General features: G+C 35.0%; 1 protein-coding gene across 5 annotated transcripts in view; it reads left to right on the forward strand.

Annotated features, from left to right (window-relative positions):
- LOC121428331 (ras-specific guanine nucleotide-releasing factor RalGPS1-like) overlaps nucleotides 1–20,736 on the forward strand; it is an 81,764-nt gene that overhangs the window by 39,663 nt on the left and 21,365 nt on the right. For all 5 annotated transcript variants that reach the window (XM_041624900.1, XM_041624902.1, XM_041624901.1 and 2 more), the window contains 6 exons: nucleotides 10,246–10,356; nucleotides 13,183–13,233; nucleotides 17,556–17,639; nucleotides 18,599–18,688; nucleotides 19,343–19,435; nucleotides 20,200–20,323. In XM_041624900.1, coding sequence (XP_041480834.1) covers nucleotides 10,246–10,356; nucleotides 13,183–13,233; nucleotides 17,556–17,639; nucleotides 18,599–18,688; nucleotides 19,343–19,435; nucleotides 20,200–20,323 — 553 coding nt within the window. The remainder of the gene's footprint in view (nucleotides 1–10,245; nucleotides 10,357–13,182; nucleotides 13,234–17,555; nucleotides 17,640–18,598; nucleotides 18,689–19,342; nucleotides 19,436–20,199; nucleotides 20,324–20,736) is intronic.

Below are 20,736 nucleotides of genomic sequence, written 5' to 3' on the forward strand. Positions count from 1 at the left end.
AGTCACATTATACATGTAAATGATATAGATTTTAAAAGAATAAATTGATAATTCAAGCCATGCTGTCACTTAATATGAAAATAATCTTCAAAATAATTGAGTAAACTCACCACTGCAATTTGTACATGTTTAGTTAAAGTAGTTTTACAATATAGTGCTGGTTATGTACACGATTAAACTGGTTTTAGCGTGAGGACACAACCGTTCTTCGGTAAGTGACCTTCGCACATTTCGAGCTCACTACTCCACACACTTGTGTGGAACGCCTTCGTTGCAGTTTTGAATCTCACACAAAAATTGAAAGAAAATATGTTTTCTTGAAAAATGTTTTCTAAAGGCTCAGTATATTTAGTGAAATATAATTTTTATTTCCTGTCGTGGAATTTTTTTCACCATCCTGTCATTTTATTTTTATTGTTAAATAATATTTATTGTAACTTATGATATATTTTAGTATGAATCAGATACATATAATTTCTGGTTCCAACACCTTCATAAACATGAAATTGATAGAACATGTAGGTCTACACATTCATCATTTCACTGTCCATTTTACCTAGTTGAATTCTCTGATTTTTTTCCTACATCACAATCTCCACATTTTTTATGTAGAATGAAGTATGCTATATATTGCATTAGATTCCATTTCGATCAATTGAGGAAAGGCCTTACAAATGCTACTTAAAGTCATCAGTAAATACAGGAATTGGTTTTGAAGGGGCTCCCATGGAAATTAACAGTCATCAACTTGTCATAAGCTGAAATCAGTCTACATGTACATCATAGAAATTCTGAGCCTTAAAGGTCAAGTCCACCCCAGAAAAATGTTGATTTGAATAAATAAAGAAAAATAAAATATGCATAACACTTAATCAAAATCGGATTTGAAATAAGAAAGTTATAACATTTTTTTATTTTCTGTTTTTTACAAAACAGTTTTATGCACAAATCAGTGACATGTAAATAAGACAGTCAATGATGTCTCTCACTCACTATTTCTTTTGTTTTTTTATTATTTGAAAAAAGGCAGTATTTCATTTTTTCAGATTTGACAATAATAGCCAACATTACTTAACCATATTTTACTAAAATAATGCTGATTCCACAAGTTCAGGGAGGAATTTATCTTAGTTTCACTTGACAATGGGAAGAAAATTAGAGTATTTTATACAATGAAATACAAAAGAGATAGTGAGTGGATGACATCACTCTCCTTATTTGCATACCGACTAGGATGTGCATATAACTGTTTTGTGAAATGAAGTAAAACTTTAAAATGCCATAATTTTCCTATTGTACATCCGATTTTGATGAATTTCAGTATTATGCTTGTTGGATTTTTCTCTACTTTTCAAATCGACATTTAACTTTCTTATTTGACATCCGATTTTGAGGAATTTTCAGTGTTATGCTCATTAAATTTTCTCCCTTTATTAAAATAAACATTTTGTTGGGGTGTACTTGTCCTTTAACAAACATGTAATGAAAGAAAATGTATGCTTGACCTTAAATTGGAATTGGAATTGGAGATATGCCTTTTGGAAAATCAAGATAACCTACAAAATATAAAGGCATGAAATCCAATCACTGCTTGGAGAAACAATAAAAATTTAATAAACTTTGTAGTTATCTTTAATGATCAAAATTATATTAGAATCAGTGTTCGATTTATCACTGAATTTGGTAGGAGTATATTATTCTGTGATAATTATAGGGTAGATCAAGATTTTATTTATTGATATTTTTGTGGGGGAATACAAGGTATATATATATTGCTGAAGTTTTTTTTACTAAACTGAAAATACCACAAAACTCAGACTTTATATGTGATTTCTGCAGGGCCCTGTGTACCCCTCTCTTTAACAACAAACTTCCTGGCTATGTGTCAAACACGTGGAATAGGGAGTGTTAATGATAAAACACAACACATTTCCCTTCGTCCCCAGCCTCTTTCTACCCCCCCCCCCACCACACCCCTGGCAGTATTGATTTCTTCTACCCCACTCACACCCCACATACACAAAGCAGGCAGGACTTAACTTTGTCAGAAATGAGAGTATACCATCTTTTTAATAAGTATATAGTCGTATTGGAAGCAGTCCCTTCATGAACAGGATATTTGAGAAAATTGGTGATAAATTAGACAACCTAATTCAGTTTCTATTCAATGCAGGATTTTACTAAAATGCATTCACATTGTAAATGTGACTATTACTAGTACTAATTTCTATTATTCAGTTGAGCCTCATTGGCTCAATTATATGATTTTGAATACATCCTATGCCAAGAATGATTAATTAAGAGGGTATTGATGGTTTACTTCCATGTTCTGATTCGCTTTGTGTTAGAGAGTCAGGAAATTGATTAAGGAAAACAAAATGCCATCTTTTCAACAGAACTTCCTGAAAAATTCCACAGTTTCTTTGTGATTTTAAAATGACATTTTCCCTGGTGTTTTGAAAACCTGTGACTAGTTCACCCAGACTAGAAGTTCTATTAATAACTACATAGCTTCCCCTTCACCTTCCAGTCTCGGACAAATTTTTTTTATTTTAAGTCTTGATGATAACGTTTGCGCAAACTGCTGTATGATTCAGCAACCATTCTTCCTACTTGCTCTTCTCCCATCAACGCTAAACCTACATAATCCAGGACAATTTGGCTTAATTTGGGCGTAAAGTCACGGACGATTGTTTTGGTTTGTTTTTAGCTGTAAGACGACTCTTGTCAGTTCATCCCGATGTACTTCTTATTTACAGACTGCTTGTCAGTGGTAAGTAATCGCAAGTCTATTAAAGTGCTGAGGTATTTTGTTGGTTGGAGAGAGTCTTGGAACTTTTAGGCTGGTAGGATTTGAGATGCATTCAGTCAGTACTTTTTTGTTACAGTGCAAACACATTTTCACCCTGGATAAACATATTTTTTAAAGACAATTGTGTGCAATCAAATTAATCTCAGTTGTAGAAGTAAATGTCTCTTAAAACACAAACATAAAATACTGAAAAATGGTGTGTCTTAGAATGATGATTCTGCAGAACCACGGATGTTGATAGAATTAAATAAGCTCCAAGTGGCTTCGTTTACTCATGTAATCACCTCACAGCATGATATTTCGTTTTACGTACATTTGTAAAAAAACATCCCCCTGATCTACAAAGTATTGCGTTATGTTATGCAACAATGCGGTGAAATGCTACAAACAAAATATGAATCATCATGTAACGTTAACAAAATAAATATAAATTGTCATTGAGAACAGACTAACAACTTCGCATGGTACGAAAGTACTCAACTCAAAACTTGATATTGCACAGTGACCTGATTACGTTGCAAGTCACTCCAAGTTGACCTGTACTTCCTAGATCAAAATTACTGATCTGTGACGGTAGTGGGTGGGCTTTAAAAAGAGGGGAAGCAATGCTCTTGAATACTTTCCTGAAATATCATTTTGTGTACGTTTTGATTTGTGAACTGAATGCCTCGTTCCCATTGTAGTGTGATGCGAAACGCAACGATTGGCTTTCGTAAGTGATCACGGAAATTTGTAACTGATTCCAAACAAATTTCTATGATCAATACGATTGCCTCAAGTAATGTGATACAATCTTATACATTTTGATATAATCACTGCAATTACTCCACGATTAAGAGTTTTCAAGACCACTGTTTCAATTGTGGCGCAAATCCCAACAGTGGGAACTGGGTATTAGCCATTTGATTGAACACAGAATTAAACGTGCCTAGTTCTAAAACTTTTAGGTAATGCATACAGATACATTTAGACTCAAGGATGCATGTGATGATTCATGAAGAAACATATGGAAGTCCAAAATAGAGCATGCATGCCAAGAAATAAATTTAATTGCATAACAAAGATTAATGATTAATTCATGTATTTTGTTTCTTAACATGGCATCGGCTCTCAAGTGAATGTATCATTTCACAGAAAAAAAAATGTTTTCACTGTCCATTTAAGATTTGTTTCCAGGTCACCTATGATGTAACAAAAAGAAATCATTATATGAAGATGTGGTAATAATTGTAATGTTAAATTGTTTAGAAAAAATAACTGTTTATCTAAAGTTTAACAGGGTCACTATCATCATTCCTGCATTACCAGACATGAGACATCTTTTGCTCTATTGTTTTTCTCTTTAACATTGATTTGTCTTTAAATGTATCTGAATTGATAATGAGAATTATAATTTATAAATATTGACTAATTTTATCTTTAATTTTTATGATAGTTTTTCATATTGTATCTGAATGTATCTGAATTGATAATGAGAATTATAATTTATAAATATTGACTAATTTTATCTTTAATTTTTATGATAGTTTTTCATAATTAATTATACAGTTGTACATTGTCTCAATGTGAAAAAAATAATTAAAATAACAAATTGATTTATACTATTATTTATTTATAAATAATAGAAAAACAGATGACAGACTGTCCTAATTATCTTAGATTTTCTAGTTTGAAAACTAGAAAGGTATTAGATTTAGTGTGGGTGTTTTAGATTTTTAATCGCCCTTTGCTTTAGTACATTTGTTATTGAAGGAGATATATCATAAAAGTAAGGATTGGTAGCCTATTTCAGACCAAACCTTTGAAATCAATCAGCACAAACCTCTCCACACCTAAGCTCACAAATATGATACAAATCTCCCCAACCTTAGACTTCAATGATGGATATCACCGAACAACGTGAGTATCCTTTTCAGGCTGGATTTTGTAAAAGGTCAAATATATTTTGTAAGCTTTTAAATCTCTACTCACTGTTGCCTGCGCCTCTCCCATGTCTTTGATTTTGTGTACAGCTTTAATCCACCCATGGTTTTCTTAATCTGCAGACATTTTACCTTATCATATTTTAGTATTACTTTATCACAGAAGATATTATCCAGAATGTCTTCTATTCTAGTATTCTATTAAGGCAGGAGTTTCAGCATTTTACATTATAAATTAAAGGTATTGTTTAACTTTGTGAGCAGCAGATTTAAAAAATTCTCAAACCACGATGAATCATGTGTACAAGCGCATGTATTAGAACTAATAAACCCTGAAAATAACCATTATTGAGAATGAAAAGCTAAAACTACAAGGCAAACCCCGATTTTGTAAATAGGCATCTTATAGACACCTAAATAGTACACATAAGTGTATGGGATGAAATTAAAATGGTGTTTCCGGTCACCTTATGCTTCAATTTTTGAAGCACTAAATAATTATTTTCGAACGCAATTTTTTTCTGAGCTTCATTTTTGTAAAATATCAAAGACACGGGTGACCTTCTAGCTCAGATGTTTTAAAAGTCAAACCAATGTTAACCAATCACTTTAACAGTGTTTACAATATTTTTTCTTACAATTTATATGGTTACATGTTTTAGAAATATATGTGACAGGTAGACTGATCTTAAAACAACAATTGTGTTTTATTGGTGGTATGCGTTTTGTTATAGTAGTAGGTGGATATTAATTGTGATATATTCATTTTCTATTTCTCTATAATTTGAGTGTGCTGCGAAAATGACCACTCAATGTCCAATGCTATATTGAATGATATCTTGGGATTCTTTTTATTTGTAATTCATGTTCACTTTGTAACTACTAACTGTGAGACATGATAATTTCAATAATGTACATGCAGGAATGAGCTGTCATAAACAAAGTTTTTGAAATAATAATGTCATAAAGAGTCATAAAGAAGTTCTTACTGTGTTTACATATGCATTGGCTTTTGGTTCAGAACCAAAAACCAATGCAGAATCGGCTTTTGGTTTATCTTGCACCGCTTTTACATGCTGTCAAAACTCGCGGTGCAGAATCGGCTCGCGTGGCAAAAACACAGATCAGTGGATGAAATACCCAAGCACCAACATCATACGTCATAATAAAGACAACACTGGATCGGGGTGCTTACAAGTACGTCATAATTGTAAAGTAAATGAAATGCACACCAATTGCCGATGCATAATCAACTTTCTGTTTACATGTAGAAAAAAAGTTGATTCTGCATTGGCTCGCGGTTCTGAACCTAGTACTTTTGTGGTGCAAAATTGCTGATTTTGCACCGAGAGCCAATGCAAGTTAATCGCGTTTACACGCGACAAAAAAGTCGATACAGCGTGTAAACGCGTTAAATTATTTTCGGGGGATGTTAAAAAATAAATGTCACTTAAATTATTCATGCCTTAAATGCTCTCATATGCAGTAGCTTGCTTTCCATATATGCTCAATACATTGATGCATTATATTCCACAGGCTACTATAAATGTCAAATATTTTTAGACTTAAACCCAATTTACAGTGTTTTTTTCAAATTTATCCTGGTGCTGCCGCATGACAGTGACACCAATATAAACCCTAATAAATGCATTCGCAGTAGAGGAGTTATCCCAGTACAGTCCCGGTGTAAATTTTATATACCCATTCACACAAAAAAAGGTGATTTTTATGACCTTCGTAACAAAGCACATAAACCCGATTTTAAGTGCCAGAGGTGCTGGAAACACATTTTTCTTTGCTCGATCCTCGATCAAAACTCCTTTTTATTTTTTTATTTATTTTTCTTTCCTTCTAGTCTGAATTACATTAATTTCATCAATTTAATGCTTACATAATAATAAAATCAATTTTATCCATTGGTTGCTTTTTCTATTTCACTTTATACCCCAGAAAACGTTGATATGTAACACTGACTGTAGTTTAAATACCAGTGTTGTAGTGGTCTGCCTTCACACTGATTGCAGACCGTGATAGTTGAGACCTTTCGTTTTCTGAGACGAGCCATGTGGACGTACGAGATTAAGGGATTTTGGGAGCACTGCGCATGCGCGAAGTATTCTGTGACGAGCCTTCTCGTTCACTGCCCAAATCTGTGACTCGTATTTGAAGGTTTTGACGTTCGCTGTCATAGTGCTCGAATGAGCGCTTGTTCGTGCATGATGACGTCATCCAAGCTTAGCAAAAATGAATGAAGCCGCATCAACACTTGAGTTTCGTTGATTCAGCAGGGCTGGTAAACTGCAAATTACTGCTTGTTACCAGCTTTTCCATTACATTTAGTGTGTCCTGTTTTCAGACACTACATATCCGATAGGTAATTGATGTTCTATTTCCAAACAACTGTGTTTTTGCGGCTTTTTGCGCAAGAGTGCAAGTGTTGCACCCTCAGTCGCCCCACTGGTTCGTAGGGTGATGCTGCGCCTGACTCTCCGGCCGAGCATCGGCCCACGGCCCGCTCGCTATCACGCTGGTATATGCTGTGGTCTGGTACGGGCCCAGTACGGGTACGTCGATTAAGTCGAAACTGTTTTCATCAATGTACGAACGTGATACTGAACGAGCGGTGTCACCACTTCCGGTGAACTAGGAATACGTTGCAGTCGCAGACAATCGAAATCTCTCTATTCATAGGAGTGGCTTGAGAGAAAATGTTTGATGCGAGATTATAGCGAGGCGAGGTTATCCTGTAGTATCAGTAGTCAACAATATGTACATATTTTAATTGTTTTATGCTCAGTTCAGTGTTCATACTCACAAAACAACAATTGAAAACAACATGAAATATCATCATGCAGGTAATAAAAAATGAGATTTAAGGTGAATACATGATACACATAATGGCCCCTTTATTTCCCTGTTTTAAAATAGAAATCCAATGGCTGCCAATTATTTTGTGAAGGATTATCTGTGACATTTGAATAAAAACCCATGCCATGGCTTGGCTTTATATAGAATCACCTGAATATGATCATAGACCTACTATGGTATGATTAAAGGAGCTTTCCTTTCAGTTGGCAAGGAATCTATTTTCATTCATTCCATTATTGATCTATATTTAAACATAGAAATTTATCCTCAATATATACACTGTATATGAATTAAATATCAGTACTCATGTTCAATTCAATTTATTTGCTCATAAAAATCCATCCAAAATTAAACATGAGAGGGACAAAAGGAAAAAGCCTTGTCATTAGATATATAGAAAGTAAATTTTAAGAAAACATGTAAATTGCAGTATGAATATGAAATATGGAAATAAATAAATGACCATAAATGAGAAGGAAATAAAATGAACTAAGGCTCAAAAACGAATAGGAGAATGTAAAGGATGAAAATGCATTAAACTTAAAAGCTACTAAATGCAATTTCTTTAATTGGAATGATTTTGTTCAAAAATATATTTCATTCACAGTCAGGGAAGTGTTGATTTATTTCTGATGTCTTATATGCTAAACACCCTTCATGACATGGGATAAAAATAGAATTGTCTTTGAATATAAAATATGAAAATCTATTGACCTTTGATTTTAGATTGTCGGTGGAATTGATAAATGATATGCATAGAAATTATAGTTTCATTAAATCACTCTACATTGTATCATACATACAATAGGTACATGTAAATAAATGATGTATTTTAATGAAATGTTTTCTATGAATACATGCACTAGAATTGAATTCTTGAAAATATGCATGACCTACATGACAGTCTGTTTTTAAATTGTTCACTCATGACATTGTTGTTCAGCATTCATTGGCATTGCTCCTGAAAACTGTCCCATTCATAAAAAAAAGGTTTATATCTTAACACAATTATATATTTTTATTTCATACTGCTTTATTCTTTTTTTAATTCACTTGGATAAAGAATTGTAAATCTCTCCTTTTTAAGGCTTCTTATCCATTCACATTCAGTAACTTGGCACATGTTTGATTTTAATCCAGCTGGATCATAAACTTGAACAGATGCAGTAAATACATGAATAGATTTAGTGACTTTAAAGCCTGCCAAATGTGTGTCCAATTGCACTGGATGTAAGATTGCCAACCTATTATTTTCAAAGAGCCATATCATCTTTCTCCAATAACTCACATTTGATAGCATAATATTTCAAATAGTACATATAGTATTACAAGTCAAGGCCTACATTATTACAAAAAAGCACTGAAAATACTGGACCCTAATTTATGAAAATGAATAAGGAAAAACGCCAGCAGAAAAAGTGTGACGTAGTATTAATACCTATTAAGACTCTACTTTAAGGTCATGAAGGGAATGTCTAAACGTAGTTTAAGTGGGAAACTGACGCAAATTTACATATGAAACACCATAACAGCTAGAGTTTAATATTCATTATGCATGTGTGAATACTTGTAGTCTAATCAGGGTAAACAATGTTATGTATATCAGTGAACCCCTGAGTTTTTTGCGGACAATTTGAAATAAATAATTCAGGGCTAGCGGCCAGAATCTGTGAGTCAGATTCCTGATATATCACTGATGTGAATCACTTTCCCCTACCTACGTCAATATACACCTCTCATTTTCCTGCATTCACTATGTGTTATATTCGATTGTGTGTTATTGACTAAAAAGCAAGATTCAAGATGGGTGCTTTGCTGTGTTTAGTGTGCAGAGAATTGGAAAAAGTGAATTGTAGCAGGAGACATGTGGCGCATAGGAGAATTAGGGTAAAATGTTGTGTTATTTGACCATTTTGTTCTTATTTTTCTAATTTATTTGCAATAAATTTACATTCATGTACACCTGTGGAAATGTAATGTTTGTGGAATTGAAATGGTTTGTCTTCTATACGATACATTACATGGTACTTCTGCACATGTAGGTTCAATAACCAATTTTTTTTATTGTCTAATTTGATGATGAGAAATAATGACGAGAATATTTGATGTGGTTAGCAGTGGTCACATGTGGTGATTTCTTCCATGATTTCTTCCAGAGCATGAATGCTTGTAATACCTCTGTCATAATTGCTTTACAGTGGCCGCACGGCAAGTTGAAAACGGTTTTTAATATTTTTGTTTTACCAGCTACATGTGCATATAGGTAGCTAGAATAAAAAAGAATAATCTGTCTATTTTCGACTCACCGTACGGCCGCCGTAGAGCAAATGTGATTGAGGTATAAACAAGCAAACACAGTATGAATGGCTAAAGGTCCTCTCTGAGGGACCTTTCTGTTGGCCTCAGTCCCTCTCTTGGCCCTGAAAACTTGTTGTTTCCTTGAATTATATTGTTTTCTATTCCATTTAAAAAAATGCCATGTAAAAAAAAAGTTTATGCACTAGAAATGACATAATTTAATACTTTTGTTCTGATACATGTAGTTATGTTGCACATAATCTTTCATACAGACATGATGTATATGTACGTACCACCATTAGAAGTATCACTATTTTTTATGTTGGATTTATTCTTTTTCTACAGAACCACAGTGAGAAAGATCCTGCTATAGACAGTAGATGGACATTACCTCGAATGAAGAGCTATGACAGGGCAGTCTTTGATATGCTACGAGTCCAACCAGAGGAGTTTGCAGTAAGTTTCTCTTTTCTGTTAGAGGTGTAATATCAGGGGGGGGGGGGTACTCACCATGATTGCTGTACTGTACTAGTGTAAAAAGAATGGTTCTGTGATTGAGATATGTTTTATTTAATCATAATAATAATGAACATTTTGTACATTAGGGTGTCAGATACGCTTCAAATCATGTAAAAATTATATTGTTGCAGATAAAAGCCCCAAAGCAAGAAATCTGATCAAAAGCTTTTGCAATAATTGATCCAAATCACATATTACGCATTGTTCTGTGAGTTATAAGTCGCTTATATTATTCATATGTGTAAATGCAACTGAAAATCATCAATAAGCCATGACTGAAATTCCCAAACTTAATAATTGAACTTAAATTAATTTCAATCCTTATGTCAGTCCGTGTAAAAGCATACATTTTTATCATTACATAAGTTGACATATTTTTAGAATACTCTTTGCTGAACCAGAAACATCTTGATTAGATCAGGAAACTATGACCTAACCTACTCAGATGCTCCCTCTACAATTCATGGGTGTGTACTAAACCAGCTCTTGATCATTTGAATTTATGAATGGTCAAATTTCTGCATGCCGCGGCACAAGCTTTTAATAATAAGCCAAAATATATGGGGGCGGGGGGGGGGGTTCACAGATATAGTAGATGGAGCAAAAGTTCTATAAAGATGCGAGTAAGCAAAGTAAGCGAGTAATTTTGAACTTAATAACAGTACACAAATCTATTTTTTTCATAGATTTCTGACATATTAAGAAAATGATATTATATTTCCACTCAATTCTTTACATTTCTCTTTTCTTTCTTGGTCATTGCCCCCTCCCCCACCCTACCTGTATGCCAGTGCTGTACATTCAGATTCACATGTTTCATCACTCACTCTAACCATTGTGATAATCAATCCAGACTATTATCTCACCCCACTTGTAAACAATAGTGCAGACTATTTTGTAATCAATGATCCAAGACTCTGTCACATCATTCCGTGCAAGCTTTGCGTGTGACTTATACATGTAGGTGACTTTATTTTCTACCCGCAGGTAGCTCGCCTCGCATTGACGGCATCTCAAACAAATCTCACACGCAGTTGCCAGCAGAAGCACACGCAAGTCTGATTTGCAAGCAAAAATGTTTTGAACATGGTCAAAACTTTATTGTGGGTGATTGCCCTTAACTCACCCACAAGGCTTGTATGGAATGATACAACAGGGTCTAAAGGGTGAATTCATGAAAGCGGTATGATCGAAGGCACAGGATGAAACAGTGTATGTGATTAATAATCACAAGAGACAACCACATGAGACTTGTCTAATAGGGATTTTCCCTTTCTTTCAGCAACCAAATCATGTTACAAGTATGGGGAGGCGATATGACAGTCTTTCTTTATATGAATGATAGATAAATGTTGGTGTCTTGCTTGCAGGCACTAGTAGGGTATCTCTCCTATCTTTTATTGATAAAAGCTGAGGTTGAAAGATGGACACACTGTTTTCTATACAATAACATTATTGATAAGAAAGCCACATGGTTTGCATGTTGATACTAGCGCTTGTCTGCATCAGCCCAAGTTATCATATAATAATAATAGGTCCATTTATATAGCGCAGCTACTATGTGCATATACTCTACTGCGCTTTTGATAATTGGTATCATATTATTACCCCGGCTGTAGCTGAGCCGCCATATTAATAGGCGCTAAAGCGTTCAAGGAAAAATCCTACCGGGTACCCATTCACCTCACCTGGGTCGAGTGCAGCACAATGTGGATAAATTTCTTGCTATCATATAATCACGTTATTTCTGATCCGACAAATTATCCCGATCTGAACGATCTCAAGGTTATTTGTAATGGAGACGCAATCATCACGATAGTTCGCTGGATTAATCTTGAGATTGCAATCCTAAGTCAACTTAGGATTATAATTTGCAAAATTTACAAATTATTTTGCGAATTCGAGATGCACTCGAGATTCGACTCAGGATTATTTATTCACGGCGTCAGACCATAATGCAATGATGCCTCGCTCAAGCACGAATTGCTCTTGTGCTGGTGGAGATGAGGTTTCTTGAATCTCGAGATTAATCGCGAAGTGGGCTGATCTGGCTAAAATCTCGAGATCGACCAAACGCGGGCTAGTGCAGCATCGCCTACTGTGGTTAATACTCAATTTGTCTACAAGTAGTTGGTCTACAGGCAGATAATCTAATATCATTGTGGCTTAACCCATTTTGTCTACTATTAATCTGGTCTAATTGCTTTTTCATTTAAACATGTACACACACTTGTGCTAATACCCACACATGATTTACCCATTGGTTTAATTTCTTCTTGGCTACTTATTATTGTTTTTTGTTTTTCATAAACGTTTCATCTAACCCAATTTTATTGGTTAATTGTTGTTAGATGAAGTGGATATTACAAATCAGACATAATGGAAAATATGCTAAATGGCAGTTAGACCAAAATGTTTATAGTAGACAAACTAGTTGTATAGGAGCTACATGTATGATATAAACCTTTTTGGAAGGGAATGAACAGAAAATGCACAATATAGACAAAGTGAGAGTAAACCAAACCCAATTTACAAGCAAAATAAAAAGTAAGTTTAAATATTGGTACCCATATTATAATACAAATTTGGTGTGTACATTCTTTATGTAATATAGAGACAAATCATAGATCCTGAATGGAGAGGGTGTGTAATGGGGGGGGGGGTAGTAGAGATATGCCTTGGTAGAGTGTGTGAGAGATGAATAGAGAAAGAATGTTTGGATTATTCTTTGAACTTTCATTTTGTCTTCTGTTTTATCTCCAGACTCAAATCACCTTATTGGATTTACCAGCATTCAAAGCAATCACATCAGAGGTAAGAATATATTCTGCATTTTTATATTTTTCAATCTTACATGTATAAGGATCACAATTATCTTGTGTTGAAAAACAGTGCATTTGAAAAACATTATGGGGCTGTAACACAGAGCTTAAAAGATTAATTTATGCAAATAATCTTGAAATTATTAAGCTTTATGTAGAGGGAGTACCCCCAAAATCTTCATGAAGTTCTGAAATATAGGGACAGAACCTGTTGTATTTTCATTTAAAAAAAATGAAGTAGTAATGTTTAAAATAGAAATGTGGGATGCTTGTGTTTACAGGCATACAGTAGCTGTGTGCACATTACTACACCGGGATCAGTGGAACTCATGTTGGTGATACAGCGATAATGAGACAAGTCTGATGACCAATTTGGATCCAATTATTGAATTTCCCTTCTTAATGAAACGATCCAAATCAACCACAGACAAAGAAATGAGGTATCCCCTCCTCAAACCCACACTACAAATCCCCTTCCCCGTCTATTTCTCTATCTCTTTTCCTGTCTTTATTTCTGTCTTCTCTCCAGTGTTTCTTATGTATATTTTCCTATTTGTGTATTCTGTCATTTTTTGTCTCACCTCCATAGCAGAGCAAATCTATAGGCACTGCTTATCTGACAGCGGCGACGGCGGCGTCGTCAACTTTTAAATTTCTACCAAGGTTTTTGAAATGTCATCATAACTTAGAAAGTAAATGGACCTAGTACATGAAACCTGGACATAAGTTTAATCAAGTATTACTGAACATCCTGCCTGAGTTTCAGGTCAAATAATCATGGTCAAAGGTCTTTTGGGTCAATGGACATAGTATTTTATTTCCATATGAATGTTTTCTTTTGTGAATAACTAATCAATAGCTGTTTTCAAAGTCAGCACTGCTACTCTATCGCATTGCGAAATGTAAGCAAGACTGCCAGAGGCACTTGTTTTTTGTTGTCTCACTCTTTCTTTTTTTCACCATCCTATTCCAATCTATTTTCAGTTCTTCTATTCATCTATCTCCCCTCCTCCCCCTCTCTCCCTCTCTCTCTCTCCTCCATCCACCCCCTCCCCCATCCCCTTGTTATTCTTTCCATCCATCCTCACCCACACATCCTTCTTTCTGCACACCATCTGAATTTGTCTTTCACATGTCTTGATGTGTCATAAGCACTGGTCTCCCAGGTGGCAAGTGGTAATTGAATTCTTACTCAGTCGTCTGTTTCCTCATTAGGAGTTTTAGGATCTCTTTAAAGACACCATCAATCCATTCAAAACATATGACAGGGAAGCAATGGATTATTGGAAAATAAACAGGGCTACTCATAGACTTCAATCCTTGCAATGGTCATTTACCAAATATAAAATAACCTCGTATGGTTATTGTTATTGTAATCAGCATGGAGAAAGACTGATACTGCTTTCACATCAAGGTACGGTCGCTGAAGTACCTCTGCGGCCAATCATTTTTGTCTCACCTGCGAAGCAAAGTGAGACTATAGGCGCCGCTTTTCCGACGGCGATGGCGGCGGCGGCGGCGTCAACATCAAATCTTAACCTGAGGTTAAGTTTTTGAAATGATGTCATAACTTAGAAAGTATATGGACCTAGTTAATAAAACTTGGCCATAAGGTTAATCAAGTATTACTGAACATCCTATTAGAGTTTCATGTCACATGACCAAGGTCAAAGGTCATTTAGGGTCAATGAACTTAGACCATGTTGGAGGAATCAACATCGAAATCTTAACCTGAGGTTAAGTTTTTGAAATGTCATCATAACTTAGAAAATATATGGACCTAGTTCATGAAACTTGGACATAAGGTTAATCAAGTATCACTGAACATCCTGCATGAGTTTCACGTCACATGACCAAGGTCAAAGGTCATTTAGGGTCAATGAACTTTGGCCGAATTGGGGATATCTGTTGAATTCCCATCATAACTTTAAAAGTTTATGGATCTGATTCATGAAACTTGGACATAATAGTAATCAAGCATCACTGAAAATTTTGTGCGAGTTTCAGGTCTCATGATTAAGGTCAAAGGTCATTTAGGGTCAATGAACTTTGGCCGAATCGGGGGTATCTGTTGAATTACCATCATAACTTTGAAAGTTTATTGGTCTAGTTCATTAAACTTGGACATTAGAGTAATCAAGTATCACTGAACATCCTGTGCGCGTTTCAGGTCACATGACCAAGGTCAAAGGTCAATGAACTTTGGCCGAATTGGGTGTATCTGTTGAATTACCATCATAACTTTGAAAGTTTATGAATGTGATTCATGAAACTTGTACATAAGAGTAATCAAGTATCACTGAACATCCTGTTCGAGTTTCAGGTCACATGATCAAGGTCAAAGGCCCGGGGGGGCCACTTCCATTCACGAGTGGATACCATGCGCGACCATGGGGTCTCGAAAAGCACCCTAAACACGTAATTTCCATATTCTGAAAATGCACCCCTTAACAAGTATTGGCGTGTGAAACCCTACCCTTAACAAGTATTGGAAACAAAACGACACTCTTGGCAAATATTCCCTGAAATGAACCCCTAAACAAGTACAGGAATGTTTTATTGTTACGGGTCCTTTGGTTGTCGGCTTTACCTCATTTGGTTTAGTACGACCCCACCTTCTACACCTCGCGCAAATAGGACTCTAAACACGTAGTGTTGGGGCAAAAACGACATCCTTTATAAAACATTTTAATTTTGTTTTATCATCCCCGCAAATTCGACCCTAAACACGTAATTTTCCTAACGAAATAGATACCCTTTTTTCATTATTTTTGTGTTTTTGACACCCTTTTCACGTTACGTACGTAACGTGCCCTATCGTGAAAAGGACATCCTTTTTACGTGTTTTTTTGGTCGCGCATGGTATCCACTCGTCAATGTAAGTGGCCCCCCCGGGGTCAAAGGTCATGTAAGGTCAATGAACTTTGGCCATGTTGGGGTTTTTTGTTGAATAACCATCACATCTCTGTAAGTTTATTGGTCTAGTTCATTAAAAGTGGACATAAGAGTAACCATGTATCACTGAACATCTTGTGCAAGTTAGAGTAGTATTCAAAGTCAGCACTGCTGCTATATTGAACCGCGTGATGCAGGTGAGACGGCCAGAGGCATTCCACTTGTTTACCAAAACAGTTGGTCGCTGAGTACGAATGCTTTCACATCATGATTTAATCGGTCGCTGGGTACGGTAAATGCGACTGTACCTTGATGTGAAAGCAACATTATTCAGTTTTGGTGCTATTTTTATGGTTATTTCAAATGATAATATATAGACTGACATAGCAACGCACCTGGCTTATTTCACAATCCATTGAAAGTGCATTTGCTCTTCTTTGGAAGCCCTTGGTTATGGCATGATTGGGCATGGTTATGGCCATCAGAACTTCAAGTGCTCTGAAGTTGACTTCATCTACAAAGTTGATACAGAATACTTTCATTGGTTGGGTATGATCAATTAAAATAATGTTGTCCATTAATGTTAAGTTGATAGTGAGAGGTTAGTTAGAGGCCAAGGAGAATAACTTGGGAATATGAATTTGTGTAAGAAATTATCCTACATCGTCATAGTAACGTCATATGTCATCTCTCTAAAAACAAAAATGAAAGTCATAATCATTAAAGTGTTTCATGCCATGCTTCAATGGTCAAAGAAAGGCCTGAAATGCATGTATGTATACAATAATTCATAATCATTCATATATGACTGATCACCATTGGGAACTAGGTGCAAAATAAAGGCCATACTTTCTTTTCCTTGGTTTTATTCATTTTGACAGGAAATTAACTATTAAAAATGAATCTAATTGCGTCCAAGTACAAAAGTCAATGAGGCAACAGCAGTCAGATATCTATTCGTCTAAAATTGTTTGTGAAATGTGTAATACCGATTGAAATACTTAGAGTTTCATATCAAATGAACGCATATCATTTCATCTCTCAAAAAAATGTAAAATGAATGATGATCCCCTGAAGCCTTGCACTACGCTTCAATGATCACAGAAAGGTCTGAACATAAGTAATTTTTTAATTAAAATAATGATTCATAATCATCCATGAGTGATGAATCACAATTTGCAAATTGGTTCAAAACAAAGACTACACTTTCCTCCTTTCATATGATGTATAATTAATTTTATGTAATGATAGCTAAGTTAAGAATTTTTTGGTTCTAGCATAACTCATTTTTCATTGTTATATTAATTGTACAAATAATTCTTTGGGACACTGTATATCATGAATTATGTAGAATTCATTCATTATGTAGAAATCTATCCTTTAATAATCAAAATGATTTCTCCATTTTTTTGTTTCTAGGAGCTTAGTAGTTGTGCATGGTCAGGAAAGTCCAAGAATAATATTTGTCCAAACATTGTTGCCTTCACAAAAAGATTTAATCAGGTAAGTTCTACAATAAAACAAAAAATCATATTCTGCTGGCGATAGGTGTGTGTGGGGGGGGGTGTTGTATTGGTTTATCTAGAAACTTTTTTTTCACTTGATCTTCTTGGGATGGTGCATGAAAACAGAATAATTTTATAAAGTTCGAAGATATAGTCATTTGACAAAGGATGTAGTTTGTGTATAAACACAGTACTGATATTAAAAGGAACATCTTTTTGGAAGTGATTTAAAAGGGAAATAAATTCTCAGAACAAGTCATGAAATTCATTCGAGGAACCACCATCAGATTGAATGTTTTAATCTATTGGTATTTATTATGTTACTCACAAAAACGATTGTGCCTGTGTGCGATGTCATCATTAAAGAAAACATGTTTTTCTTCTCTATAGTAGACAATATACCCAAGACAATTTTTCTGAGTAGTAAACATGTTTGTGTATTTGCCATGATGCATGATAAGCATGTGATGATGTCACCCCCCTGAAAGTTATATCGCCGTGTTTCCCATAACCTCTTGTTGAACACACGAGGGAGGCCTTCAAGAGGTCATGATGACATCATCTTAAAGCAAGCTTTGGCCCATGGATGACTAAGTATTCTACCGTTCTAAGGAACATTTTATGAAAAGTTTTGTCAGAGATCTTCACTCTATTACTAGCTTGCTCTTAAATTTCTCTGAATTTGTCTTTTGTCATAATATAAGTACAAGTACATGTTTGTAAGGGACAGAGCTGTAAGTTGACGCATTATAGGATATTCTATTATTACGTAGTACCAATAGCTAGATTTATTTTACACATTTTCCAGAGGCACAAACCATACCTATTATATTTGTTGTATATCCATGAATTTCTTTGTTTCCATTTTATAGATTACATCGTATAACCCTGCTTAGTAATATAATTTTGTGTATGGAATCAAAATGACTTTCTTTTAAACTTGTTTTGTATTTAAAGGTGAGTTTCTGGGTTGTCCATGAAGTCCTCATCACGCAAATGGCTAAGGCGAGGGCAGAGGTCATAGGTCATTTCATCAAAGTAGCTAAGGTAAGTCAAGATATTGCTCAGGAAGGGATGGAAGTTCAAGGGGTCATTGCTGATTTTTTTTCTAATTATCTAGAGAGGGGCTTTGTAGAGATGCATTATAACAACAAATATTTCATCTGCATGATTTCCTGCGCAATATCTGAGCATACTGTATGATGCACCGAAATCTGACAAACCTTCGGCTTTCATACATGTACGTACAAAAGTTGTATTGCAAATTTGTGCTGTATTGCATGGTGTAATGAGTAATGATTATTGAATATACTGATAGCTATATTGGATGGCTTTTCTTGATGAGATACCAAAAAAATTCCACTTGTAACATCAAATATCGCACAAATCAAAGTTACGCAATTTTCCAAAATGGAAAAAAATCTTGAATAATTTTAGTACCGCATATTCAGCAGTCCATTATACTAATCGTTTCATTGTCAATATTGTAGGATATTATAAACCAAAGATTATTTGCAGAATAACACATTTGATTTATGAATATTGTATACATGTATGTAAAGCAAAGAGTCTCCAAGTAATTTATTTTTTAGATGGTTCTTTTAACCAAGAGAATATTTTTGCTGTACATAATCAGCAAAAGTCATCTGTTGCTACAAGTTTATTTCAGGTAGTGTTTTCACCTGTTCTATTTCCTTTCAGAAACTGTTTGATATCAACAATCTTCATGCTACCATGGCGATCATCTCGGCATTACATAGTGCATCAATCTTTAGGTTAACCAAAACATGGAATGTAAGTTCATATCACAATCTCAACTGGGGCCTGTAATACAAAGCTCAGCAATGATTGTAAAACACTTTTCTACAATTGATTGCATTGACTGCAATGTACAATTAATCGTGAAAATCGCTAACCTTTGTGTTACGGGACCCAGGTCTCAAGTACATTCACTTGGTCTGCTCCTCACATAGTCTTATACCACATGGGCTAAACCCATTTGGTCTACTCTCACTTTGGTCTAATTGTTGTTTAGCCAACACTACACTTGATGTAATTCTTATTTAATCTGATGCCAACATGATTGAATTTTTCTTCCTCATCTCCTAATTATTTTTCACTTTTGAAAATGAGATTTTAATTCATTAACTATATAAACATTGTGAATGAATGAATCAATCAACCAACCAACCCACCCACCCAAACCTAGCCAACCAACCTAACCAAACCCAACCCACCCAAACCCAACCAACCCACCCACCCAAACCCAACCAACCCACCCACCCAAACCTAACCAACCCAAACCCAACCAACCAACCCACCCACCCAAACCCAACCAACCCACCCACCCAAACCCAACCTACCCACCCTCCCACCCAAACACAACCAACCCACCCCCCCCCCAACCAAAACCAATCAATAAATTTGCGAACCAAACAAACAACCCAACCCAACCAATCTTACCAACCGAATGAATGGTGGAATGAATTGATGGTGGATGGAGGATTAATCATTTAATAATATTAGTTGTAACCTTATACTCTTTCTTTTCTATTTAGCTTGTTCATAAAAAGGAGAAATCTACGTGTGAAAAGCTCTCTGAACTGATGTCAGAGGATGACAACAGACAAAAGTTAAGAGAATATATGGACACAGTCAGATTACCCTGTATACCATACCTTGGTGAGTAAATAGTCCCATCCTTCCCATCTTTCCTTCTGCAAACTTTGTTCCTTAGTCTTTAAGTTCAGACCATTATTGACACTTAAAGGGGTGGTCCGGGCTGAAAATATTTATATCTTAATACACAGAGTAGAATTCACTGAGCAAAACGCTGAAAATTTCATTGAAATCGGATAACAAATAATAAAGTTATTGAAGTTTAAATTTTAGCAATATTTTGGGAAAACAGTTGTCATGAATATTCATTAGGCGAGCTGATGATGTCACATCTCCACTTTCCGTTTTCTTATGTTATTACATAAAATCATATTTTTTTCATTATTTCATACTTGTGTGAAAAATATATCTCCCTTATAATGAAATAAGTTGCAGCAATAAATATCTAATGCACTAAATCAGTTGTCAATCCAATT

The sequence above is a fragment of the Lytechinus variegatus genome, chromosome 15 (assembly GCF_018143015.1).
Source record: "Lytechinus variegatus isolate NC3 chromosome 15, Lvar_3.0, whole genome shotgun sequence".
NCBI lineage: Eukaryota > Metazoa > Echinodermata > Echinoidea > Temnopleuroida > Toxopneustidae > Lytechinus > Lytechinus variegatus.